At 33.8% G+C, this 12,699-nt stretch overlaps 1 protein-coding gene across 6 annotated transcripts in view; it reads right to left on the reverse strand.

The window, feature by feature from the left end:
• CHST15 (carbohydrate sulfotransferase 15) overlaps positions 1-12,699 on the reverse strand; it is a 139,736-nt gene that overhangs the window by 68,400 nt on the left and 58,637 nt on the right. For all 6 annotated transcript variants that reach the window (XM_074295806.1, XM_074295803.1, XM_074295805.1 and 3 more), the window contains one exon: positions 850-1,948. In XM_074295806.1, coding sequence (XP_074151907.1) covers positions 850-1,389 — 540 coding nt within the window. In that variant the 5' untranslated portion in view covers positions 1,390-1,948. The remainder of the gene's footprint in view (positions 1-849; positions 1,949-12,699) is intronic.

Raw genomic sequence — 12,699 nt, forward strand, 5'->3', positions numbered from 1 at the left:
CCTCATTTCTATCATAAAAGAGCAATCAAATTAAACCAAGTCAGCTGAAATTTGTGATACTAATTAAGTTCAGGAATGCTGGAGACAAGAATAATGATTAGGAACACTGATTTAGCTCATGGTAGAATCATAAAATCAAATTTAACTCTACTTTTCAATTCTGAATTATGGGATCTGCATGAATGACTACAGCCCCAATTATCAGTTTTCAAGAAAGATATCTTGGAAAGCAATTATCAAAAGGGTATTTTTAAAAATTTATTAGTCTTGGCATTTGGGATGTTACAAATGAAATAGCACATTATTTAAGTTCCATATCACTTGACTTTGGGGAGGTTGTCAAGTTTTCCCTGTTTGAACTGAGATTTTAAAATTTATTGAACATGCCAGCAGCAGAGATTAACTAAGGCTACCTGTGGGAGTATGTTTGCAAAATTGGAAAATTTTCCAAGCCAAGACACTGGAAAAGGAAATGTTAAAAAAAGGTGGGTTGTCATCAGTATCTTCCATAACTTCATGCTGAGTTTTTAGCCCTTTCCTGCCATTTAATAAAAAGAGCAGATGGGCAGAAGTCAGGAGACTTGGCCCCTAAATCTCTGAATGACCTTGGGAGAGAATCTTCAGATATTCTTAGATTTTTTTTCATCTATGAATTGGAATGGTTAAAATGAATGATCTCCTAAGATCTTTCCTGTTGCTACATTCCCTAATTATTTGTGCCTTTGTGCTCCAAATCAAAGTTAAAACTAAAACAAACAAACAAACAACAACAACAACAAAAAAAAAAAAAACCTTAAAAAAACCCCAAGAAACAGTATGAGAGGAAGTCAAAGTTCAGGGAATACTCACATGCAGTTCCTGTTTCTCAAGGTCTTCTAGATCTGGGAGCTGCCTTGTAGTAAATTCAACCTTTGATGTAATTGTGTTAATAATTAATTTAATGTTTGGATAATATTTTTCATATGAAATATTCATTAAAAAGGGTTGATGAAAATCTTTTAAATTCCTCAGGTATTCATCATCTGCTAAAGCTGGATTATTCGAAAAGCTCCTATAACGCAATGATGATGGTATAAGCAAGAGTTCGTGTTTCACCCCAGTCAGAATATACGATGCCATCACTAAAGACATTATTATCAATCCACAAATAAGGCTCCATCGCTTCCCCTTTTTGAAGCGAAAAAGTCCAGTCCAGCTTTCATTGTTTTCTGTCCTTACTTCTAAAACTGCAAGCAAGTTCATCTGCTTGCTATCCACTCGAAACAGAATCTTTTCTCCTTTGCAGATGGGACACTTGTGGTGACTGTGATAGGGTCCTCGGCAGCTAAAACACTGTGGGTGCAAGTCATCAGGTAACAACTGTATGCAGCAATTAACACAGTGCCTCATATTATTGCCTTTTTTATTGCTGCATCAATGAGCCATGGACCAGCCATCAAAATTATTTCTAACACATGCAAATTGGGTTGTAAAACTTTAAGTACAAATTGTAATTACATGGATTTGTTGGAAAGCTAAAAAAACAAAAAACACAAATAAAAAAGAGCCGAAGCCAGATAGTTAGAGAATGCAGAAACACATTCTTTGGTTAGCCCCAATATGCAAATGGAAGGATAAGAGAAAAATCTTCAGCTGGCATGTTTGGTTAAAGTTCACCACAGTCTTGGAATACTCTTCTGATAAAACTACAGCTTGAAATGTTGCTCAAGTTTTTCCCATTGTGTGCAGCGAGGTGGAAGAGATTACACTGAAGGGTGACAAAAGATACAAAAAATTAGAAGACATCATTTTCTTCCCATTGATGGACACGGAAATGTATAAATTCCATGAAGAGATCCTTTCAGATTCTGTTTCCTCCTTTTCTGTGTTCTCAAATATTCACTACTGGAACGTATCTTTGAAAGGTTTCGTCTTCTTCGGAGACAACATTAAAGATCTTTCAGATTACCTAAAATGAAAAATTTTAAAGTATTATTATTTAGAAATGATAGTCTAGTAATCTTCATTTCTTTCAAAGATAGTCAAGCCAACTCAATAGCATTAAGAGAAACCTTACAGAACTACTTATTTACAGGTGCTTTTAAAGCAGGATTTCTTTAACTTTTTCTGCTCAAGACCCCCTTTCAAAAATTTTTTCACAACCGTGGATATATAGGTATGTAAAACAGGTATACAAAGAAAACATTTACTGATAAAAAATATTTTAAAACAATTTTTCAGCACATATACACATATGTAATTTTCCATTTATTAAAGATGAAAGCAACTTTGCATACTAATGAAATAAATGTACTTGTTTATTTTATCTAAAGAATTAAATCTTTGCAGCATGTTTGATAACTTTTCCTGTTGCCAAATTTTTTGTGACCCTCTATATGCAGTTACACAACCCCATATATGCAACTTAAGAAACTGATTTAAGAGATAGGAAGTGATTTCCTCTCAAGTCTGTGATATAGGGAATGGAATAGAAGTATAATTAAACCCATTTTATGGGAAAGGAAACTGAAAGGCTTCACAAATTATTCATGATCACATAGGAATTAAATGCCAATGATTGTTCTAGGAGGAATTCTCAGTGGTTCACATATGGTACCCTGGGACTGATTATACCCATAGTCATTCTTCGACACCAATGATTGCCCACTCCTTGCACATAAAGCAAATAACTCAGTTCTTCTAAAATTATTTCTTGGTCATCTCTGCCTTTGTTAAAGAAAACTATTGTACCTCTGAATTTTGGTATGCTGAAATCCTTCTCAGCATACTCAGAGCATAGGGCTTGGCTGAATTAAAATATTTCTCCCATTTCTAATCACTACAAAGCAATAAGAACAAGAAGAAGGATGATAGGAAGACAGAAGAAAAATATTTTTTCCAATAAAATCAGCAACTTCTTACTAATAGCTAACTTTTATTGTCATATAGCATACTTAATGAAAACAGAAAGTGGAAAGACCTTTTGCAAGAAGACTACTCCATCCAAAAATCACTGAACTTTAAGTTATTAGACAATTATATTCAGCAACAATATCCAATATATAGCATTCCCATAAGTAACATAATATTTCAGACTTTGAAACAATTTTTCATTTTCATCATCAGTGGAGGTCATAAGTTTTCAGACTTTTTTTTTTTTACAGAATACTATGATTGTAAATGGACTGTAGCCAAAAGAAAGTTGTGAAAGGAAAGAGTACTGGAAATCATAAAGAACTGGTTTCTAATCCAAGGCAAGCCAATAACAAGCTCTGTTGCATAAAGTTAATCATTTAAGTTGAGCCTTATTTTTCTCATTTGTAAAATGCGGATCTAAGAAAATTAGATTCCTAAAATTCTTTCCAATTCTAATATTCTATGGTTTTTATCTATCTTTTTATTGGTTGAAAAAAGTACCTAACTCAGAAATTAGTTCAAAAACCAAGAAAATTGTCACTTAGTCTTTGGGTCCTACATTTCATTCTCCTAATATTCAAAGTTATACTCAATCAATAAAATTCATGAAGTTATCAATTTAATTAGAGTGTTGAGGTAGAAGACACCTCAAAAAGATTAGGATCTCTAGATGGGTGTCACAAGTATGGTGAAAGAATCTGCAAACTCAGTTTGTCTCCAAGTTAAGGGCAAAGTTTTATTATGTTGCTAACACTAAGTCAAGTTCCAAAAGAAATTAGCAGAGAACCAGGAGCAAAAAGATAAATATATAGTAAAAAGAAAGAGCTCAAGTGCTTCACGTCACTGAGATATTACTTTTATGGTTTAGAGGTAAAATTAAAAAAATAGTATGGCATTCACTCCATTATTGTCTCAGAAACTTTGTTATTACTAACAGATGGTTATCTGACAACAATGGTTCATGGAACTACAATGCTCCCAAGGGCAGGTGGCCTTAGGGTTAAGGCCAGATAATCTTAGAGTTATGGCTCCATCTTCCTGAGCACGACAGCACATCAAGAGGAAGAAATACCTTTTGTATTTTCAATTTCTAAAAATACACAGATATATACTGTCAAATTCTATTTCAAAAAAAAAAGGTTTGTGTTTGGGCAGAATTAGTACATAATTTGTCCTATTTAACACAATGAACATACTAATGTCCTTTCTGTTTTGACGTATGATTATTAAAAACTGCCCTACTTTGTTGATTTAACAGAATATTTATTATGCACAGCTTCCAGTTGTTGTCAGAACTTCCTGTATGGGAAACAGCTGTGTCAGAGTGGCAATGGACATCAGCCTTCCATTCCAATGAGGAAACAGAGGCACAGATACTTTTAAGTGTTCTGACATTCCAGATTCCCCAGTCAGTGTTATGGCTACTTGTTTACAATCTGGTCCCATCTCTTTCTAGCCTAGTTGAAACAGTACTCTTCTTCTTGCACTCTGAGAACCAAAAGGAACTTCTCTTCTCCTCCCACACAATAGCCCATTTCCCATCTCCATGCCTTTACAATGGCTAATTTACAAGCTTAGAATACAATTTCTCTCTTTCTCCTTCCTTCCCTTCCCCCTCTCTCTTTCTTTCTCACTCTCTCTTTCTTCCTCTCTGATGAGAATATATATGATGAATATGATTATATATAATGAGTATATATATGAATATGAACATATATTCATCAAGTATAGTTCTCTAATCCATTCATGCTGGAAAGATTTTTTTTTTATTTACTTAGTTTACTTTGCAGAGGGTAAATAAGTAACATAGTAAGATAAGTGAAGAAGGAACTGTTTATTATTTTTTAATGACCCTTAAATTCAGAAGCAGCCGAGGCTTTGGGTCACAAATGACTAGAATATGAGACAGACATGGAAAAACATGTACCAGGTCAACCTGGTACTACTTTCAAAAGTCTGAGGAAGCTCTATGGATAGGATTCCCCCACTTCCCCATCCCTACACTTCCCAAGGATTCCCTCTCTCACAATGATCCTTTATTGCCTCCACTTTCAGCACCAGGTCACTTGACACTCTCAGTCTGAGCAATAAGAATTTAGCTAAACAGCCCTTGTTGGGCCTTCTTAAAATTCCCTGAATGAAGCATGTCAGAACCAGAAAGAGTTCCAACTTCAACCTCCAACTGCAACAGTCTTGAGATGTCTCTCAGTCAAAAACAACTTTCCCAATGATTATGGAGAAAAAAAATGACCTGGCCCTTCTTCATTAAAGCCAAAAGAAACTGTAACAAAGGCTAAGGCAAAGAAAAAACAAATTAAAAAAAGAGATGCTCACTTACAAGACTTCACCCAGCACCCTTCCATCTGTTGGCCAAAATAAAGTCTGAATGAAGACCATAGACTGAAGCTTTATAAAGACAAAAATATATGCCATCTGAACTAAAGACATTCCTAACTATGAACAACGATATTTTCTTTCAAGCCCAAGGAAGAAAATCTCTATAATCTTTCATCTCCAACTTGGAAGGCTCAGCAAAAAGAGTTTATAACCTGCCTTGTTAACATTAGTTACTCAAAGTATTTCTCTTTTTAAGGACATGAGATCCATTTTCACAAGTTTTCTCTTTTCACAAAACAAATAACACTTTGACTTAGAAGTTTGGAAAAAAAAACAGCAACTCTATCCTTATGATGTTTCTCCTAAATATGAATGAAAAGAATAAAAGGATTGAGGAAGTGTATTCATTTGAAACTTTCTATTTTACAAAGTACTTTCTAGAACAATCTCTCAATCAATATAAGGTTAATGGTGCATGTGTTATTTATCCTGATTTCAAAGATGAAGAATTTGGACTCCATGTTAACTCAATTAACCCAAGAATAAAGAATAAGGACTGGACAAAGCACAAATGTGTTTGGACATTTAGCCAAACATTCTATACATTTTATCATACACGGTTCAATTAATAAAAAGGAAGGTAATCTTTACCTTTAGCTTTCCTCCCAAAAAAGCAAATATAGTCAGATAATAAAGACATTTATGTATGTAGATTTGCAAAGCACTTCATTTATTTGAGGCTCAAAACAATATTGTGACATAGGTATTATAATTATTATTATCCCTATTTTACAGATGAAGAAAGTGAGGCTAAAAGAGATTAGGTGATTTAGTCATGGATCAAGCAGCTTAAAAGTATCAGATATGGAATTTAAACCCAAACCTTATTTACTCTGAGTAGGCATCTACCCATTAGGTATAACTGCAAAATTTTGAATTCACAAAATTCAACAAGAACAATTGTATTTGACTGCACTGTTTGAAAAAAATAGAAAGTTACATTGATTTTAAATAATTTCTTATCAATAAAGAGGCAAACTAAAGTACATTACAGCACTGGTTACTCCTTTTACTCAAAAGTAATCAATTTATTTTCCTTATAGTTGATCTATTTGTAACATCAATAATTTACTGTCAATCATAAGTCAGATTACAAAGGAAACTGGACACCTAAATTCATTTGTTAAACTAAAGAATATTTAAGCAAAAACTTCAATTAAAAAGCATCCAAACCTTGGCTAAACTCTGTACCCTTAGGAGATATACTATAATAATTGGTGCTTTGTATTAGTTACAAGAGATTGGACTACATTCCCTAAAATAGAAAGCATTCCATTTTTCAGTCCCTGCTTGCATGGCCTGAGTATTAACCTATGCAACAGAAGTATCATTAGCAAACCATTTATAAAGAAATTGTAATTGAGAGGCCCAGAAATACCACTTTATATTAAGTAATTGAATGCCCCCTCAGTGTTAGATCAATAAAGGGCATCCAATTTCACCCTAGCAAACTTATTAAATTATTACAGATATATGCTGAAATGGCAGAAGAAAGATGCCTGAAAAGTTCAAGAGGAATGTGAATAGATTTAAACAAATAGTCTCATTTAGGCACAACATTTATTTTTACCCTTTGGGAAGAGAAGAATAAAATTGTTAATTACATTAATTTCTTTTATGTTTAAAAATGTATCTTAATTACCCTCATGTAAAACAGAAAGCCTTCTAATTATGCCTAGTGAATGAAGCCTCTTTTTTGACTATCATAGATAGGAATGTCTTTAGAGAAATGTTCATCAACATAAGAGATATTTTCCAGTTTTAGACAACCATATTATAGGGTACTTTGTATGACATAGTCAAAAGTGCTCAAATGATTTTGAGGTTTTGAACAAATAAAAAGATTCTTGTCAAAACCCTATCTAGAGAATTGTACTCACTTGCAGAATAATGTCCAATAACTAGAACAAAGGTGCCTTTAGGCTGAAGAGGATGGAAGAGAGAAGGTAATTAATTACCTGGGAGGCATTATCTGATTAACATAATAATATTAAGAAATATGGAAGCAGACTAAATCCCCTCTCTCATCCATTTTGAAATATTAAGAAAGCATTTGAAACTTATTCTAGTCTGCTTTTCCATTCTGAAAGTGTTTTGCTCCCTCCCTCCAGATCACCCCCCACCAAAAAGGAATCTTTTCTGAAAAGCACTTAAGGGTGGAGATCAAATTTAGAAAAGAAAAAAAAAAAAAAAAAAAAAAAAAGGCCTTTGATTACTTCAGTTAGGAAAGTATATTTTGAATTTACCTCTGACTAACTGGAAAGGAGATTCCCTTAAAGGGAAGAGTCAAAACCAGATTGAATCATTTTAAGAAAATGATTTTTCTAAGTGTACTGAAAAGTTATATGACTGCCTTTTTGTTTGATGAAGCAAAATGATAACTTTAACCTAAGTTCTGTAATTACATTTTGGAATTGTTGTCTATTATTTTGAATATTCCATAAATTGATAACCAAAGGTATCAATCATATTCCAGAGATTTTCTCCCTCTCTGTCTCTCTGTCTCTCTGTGTGTGTCTCTCTCTCTGTCTCTGTCTGTCTCTCTCTGTCTGTCTGTCTCTGTCTCTCTGTCTCTCTGTCTCACATTGTTTACATTATAACAATCTAATTAATAAAAATTGTTTCTGGTAGGCTTGCTCACAAAACACAAAGAAGGAAGGAGAAGGAAATTTATAAAAAACACATGGAAGAAATGAAAGATTAAAGGCACTTGGGAGCCATTTGACGCAGGGGAAATCAACCATAGTCACAATATAAGAGGTATAGGCTGTTAAAAAAAATTAAAAAGCAATGCTAAAACAGATGAAAAGAATAGTTTTAAGGCTTTGGTGAGCTTTAAAAGGCATAATATTTTGCCTCTGTACCTCAGAGAGTAAAAGAAGCAATTGACATGAAAATAATACTTTTCAGCCAAAGATCACTGAGTTGATGCTTTTTCCTTAAATTATTCCTTCAGTAATATTGAAACCAATACCATAAAACAATAGTAGAAAGCCAGGTAGAAAGAGTTTCTCTACTATAACACATATTTATCTTCAACTGCCGTTCTATATAGAATTATTTGGAGAATTCTCTGACTCTTTATGAAGTCATTACACTCTGTCTCTACCTATAGTTCCTATAATTTCTTTTTTTTTAATTTTTTATCTTGCTTCCTCCTGTTCCTCATTTAACAATCTCCTGATAACTACCATTTTTTCTAAAACAAAAGTCTACCATTAAGTGCCATTTACTAACTTTGAAATAAATGAGAGTCCAACCTTGTCATTTTTACACAAGAGGAAATGGGGGCAGATAAAGGTTAGTGCGATTTGCCTAAGGTCACATGGCGAATAAGTGTTTAAAGCTAGATTTGAACTCTTTCTTCCTTACTCTCCAAGTCCAAACCTTTCTCTACCCACTGCCTTGCTGCCTTTTAATTTGAAGATTAGCTTTCTATCCAAACCTACCACACAGCCTTTTATTTATAAAGCATTTTTTAAAACTGTAACATATACCCAATAAATAAGAAATATGCAAAAGAAACATCCTGAAGTACAGATGCTTTGCTCATAGGAATTCACTTTGAATCTAATTTGTACTTATTTTAGTAAAATATACATGTATGTATGAGAGTGGGGGGGGAGGGGGTGGGGATGTGTGGGTGTTTGTGTGTATATAAAAGTTTGGTTACTTATTTCCTCACCACAAAGCCCAATAAGAAGCAGGATATTAGAAGTGGTCACTAGGGATGCGTGAACTGACAGGAGCAAGAAAGGAAAATTGGAAGCCTCACAACATGGGGAAAGAAAGAACATTTACTAAAATAAGATGTACGAAAGAGAAAGACAATGGGGAACCTTTTAATATAAGGACAAAGTCATGAAGTCTTCTAGAAAAAGGCCTCTGTGTCACCCCCATGCCATGATAAATCATTGGATTAGAATTTTAGTGTATAATTTGAAGACTTGGTTCCATCAATATGATATTTTCTCCCATTATGCAGATTAAAATTCCTTACTAAAATATGCATTTCTAATCCAATTACTTTCATAAATACAGAAGAGAAGCTCCATTGATCACATGGGAGGCTTTACTTTGGTTCTTTTAATATTTTTTGAGGCGTATGTCAATATGTCATTCAAGATGAAGTCTCTTAAATAAGTAGTTTCTGATCTCAAGGAACAGAGGCACAGATCCCACAAATCTAATTACATGCTTTACTGACATAAAGAGTCAGTGGTTTATACAAGAGTGATGCAAGGATATGCATATCATCAAAAACTGGATTCACCGGGCCACCATACCTCAGCTATCTATCTAAGTATCTAAGAGAAGACACGGTGTACATGGAAGTTCCAGGAAACCAGGTCAATGTATATGGATGGCATTGTCCATTTTAATACAAGACTGGCTTACCTTTTTTCCTGCTCTCTCTCTCTCTCTCCTCCTACTCAATTCTGAGCCTAGTTAATTATTTCACTGTAATATCCAAGACATTCTATGTACATGAGAACCATAAATATACATAGAAAGCAGGGAGAGAGCCAGGTAGATGGAGCAATAGACTAATACAAGCAAAAATAATTACTTATTAAGCATTTCCTATGAGTCTTGTCACTGTGCTAAACTCTGAGACTCCAAAGATTAAAAAAAAAAAGTGAAAAAGAAAAGAAATAATTATTAGTTTTTAAGGAGTTTATATTCTATCAGGGGAGATAACATGCACACATATAATTGTTTATAGGATAAATATATACAGAAAATAGAAAATAAATATAAAATACTTAAATACAAGATAGTGAGAAAAGCCAGAATTTGGGGCTAGGAGCAAAGGAAGTCATTATTATTGCTAGAACTACATCTTGAAAGAAATTAGGGATTATATGAGGCAGAAGTACGGAAGAGGCATGTTCCAGGCATGGGGGACAGCTGTTGCAAAGACATAAAACAGGAAATAGTGTCTCATGTGTGACAAGTAGAAAGAAGGCCAATTTGGCTGGATTTAAACTTCAGGGAGGGGAAAATGTATAATGAGACTGGAAAGATATATTGAGACCAATTTGTGAGGGTCTTTAAAATCCACACAGGAAGAAAGGAAGGAAATAAGCATTTATTAAAAGTACCTTATGCCAGGCAAAGGAATTTAGATAGTTTATTTTAGAAGAAAAAGTGAGCCTCTGGAATTTATTGAACAGAAGGGAGACAAGTTATGCTTAAGGAAAACCATTTTGGTCATTATGAGAAAGATGTATTGTACTAGACTCATAAAGATGGGAGACCAATTAGGAGACTGCTATAGGGTTAATCTCAGGATCAATCCAACCAACATTATGTCATAATATGAGAACTGAGTTTTTCATCCACTTTGTTTTTCTATGACAGACAGTAAGGTTAGTTTCTTTGCCATGTGAATCTAAGAAAATTACAGTAACATGGAGATATGATGCAACTAGGAAGTAGACTGAGTATTTGATTTGGAGTCAGATGAAAGGATTTCAAATCTTTTTTTTTTTTTTTAAATTTATTTGTGTGATCATGAGCAAATCACTTTTTCTTCTTTTTCATAATCCATAAAACAAAGAAACTGAATTATCTCTAAATCCCTTCTAAATCTAAATCCTAGGATGTTACTATATATAGATGAGAGTAGGAGCACTTGGAGATTCTCACCATCAATAAGAAATATTTCTGTCTTTCTCTCTTTATGTCTATATCTCTGTCTCTCTGTGACCTACATGAGACAAACCTTTTGTGAGGTTAGCTTGATGTTAACTCAATATGTGGTCAGTTATTTCAGTAATGCCTGACTTTTGTGACCCCATTGGGGTTTTTTTGGCAAAGATACTGCAATGGTTTGTCATTTCCTTCTCCAGATCATTTTACAGATGAGGAAATTGAGGCAAATGGAATTAAATGATTCCCCCAGGGTCACATAACCCATAAGTATCTGAAGCTGGATTTGAACTCGAAAAGACAAATCTTCAGGCCAGGTCAATAAATGTATGCATTATGCTATCTCACTGCTGTTGTTCAACCATTTTCCAGTCATGTTCAACTCCTCATGGAAGACATTGGATTATCATTTAATCCAACTCCTTCATTTAATTGAGGAGGATAATGACTCAGAGAAGTAAAAATGAGTTGCTCAGGACCATCCAGCTGGTTAGAGATTAAATCAAAATTCACACCTTCAAATTCCTATTCTTCATCACCCCACTTGGCAAAAATATTACAGTGTTTTGTTATTTCTTTCTGCAGCTCATTTTACTGATGAGGAATTGAGGCAAAGGGAATTAAGTTACTTACCCAGGATCACACAGCTAATAAATATCTGGAACTGGATTTGAACTCTGTTTTGAACTTAGATTTGAAGATGAGTCTTCTTGATTCTAACCCCAGTGCTCAATCGATTATGCCATCTAACTCAATAGATTGTTAAACAAAATAAATCCTCAGTCATATCCATCATAAGATATTATATAATTTTAATCAGTGCGTGAAATATGTTATTTAAGCATTCAAAAGCACTTAGAGTTATAAATATGTATGCACACAAAGATACATATAGTTAAATATATGTATATACGTTCGGGTATATGCATGAAATAGTGAGTAGGATAAGTGATCCATATGGCTCTTTGCTCTTCAGTGATTCATGAAAAGTTTGAATTTAGATTCCGTTTCAAGGTTGAGGGAAGAATATGGTCGGTGGAGGGGCCATTATGAATTACAGGCTTATAAATAGGGATTGTTGAGGGAAGGTGGGGAAGACTGTCAGGAAAGAACTCTGACTTCAGGCAAACAAACAGCTTAGCTCACCCAGATTCTGAGTATAATTTCCTCTTCCCCCCTCAAATCTCTAGTGGGATTTTGTTGTGTATAAAGGGTGAGAGAAACAGTATCCTTTTCTCTCTTGCTGGATGGAGGATATAGAACAAAAGGGAGAATGAAAATAAAAAGTCAGTCTTAATCTCACACCTCTTTTAAGCCACCTTTTCATTTGGTGACTTTTATGCTTGAACTGTTTGGATTTAGGGTTTGTGTCTGTTTTACTTTACAACTCACAAAATGCTAGATTTATTACCAAGACTGAAATAAGAAAATGCAATGATGTTGGCTTGTTTACCTAACAGTATTGAGCAACAGAAAGACAAAAATTGGTCTGAGTGTAAAATAGATGGACAGATAATGCAAGCCAGCTGAAATTTCAACTGAAACAATAAATGTATTAAGGAAATATTAGAGATTTAAGATACAGAAAGAACCTTCCTCAAGGTTCTCAAGGAAAGAGATTCTTCAAGGAACACATAAGATATTACCTCAAACAACTAAAACTCTTTAATACTATTTGCTAAAAACTAAAGCCATTTATTTATAACATTTACAGTATTTTACTCAATAAAACAACATTGCCAATTTTTTTTT

Source organism: Sminthopsis crassicaudata, chromosome 2 (assembly GCF_048593235.1).
Source record: "Sminthopsis crassicaudata isolate SCR6 chromosome 2, ASM4859323v1, whole genome shotgun sequence".
NCBI lineage: Eukaryota > Metazoa > Chordata > Mammalia > Dasyuromorphia > Dasyuridae > Sminthopsis > Sminthopsis crassicaudata.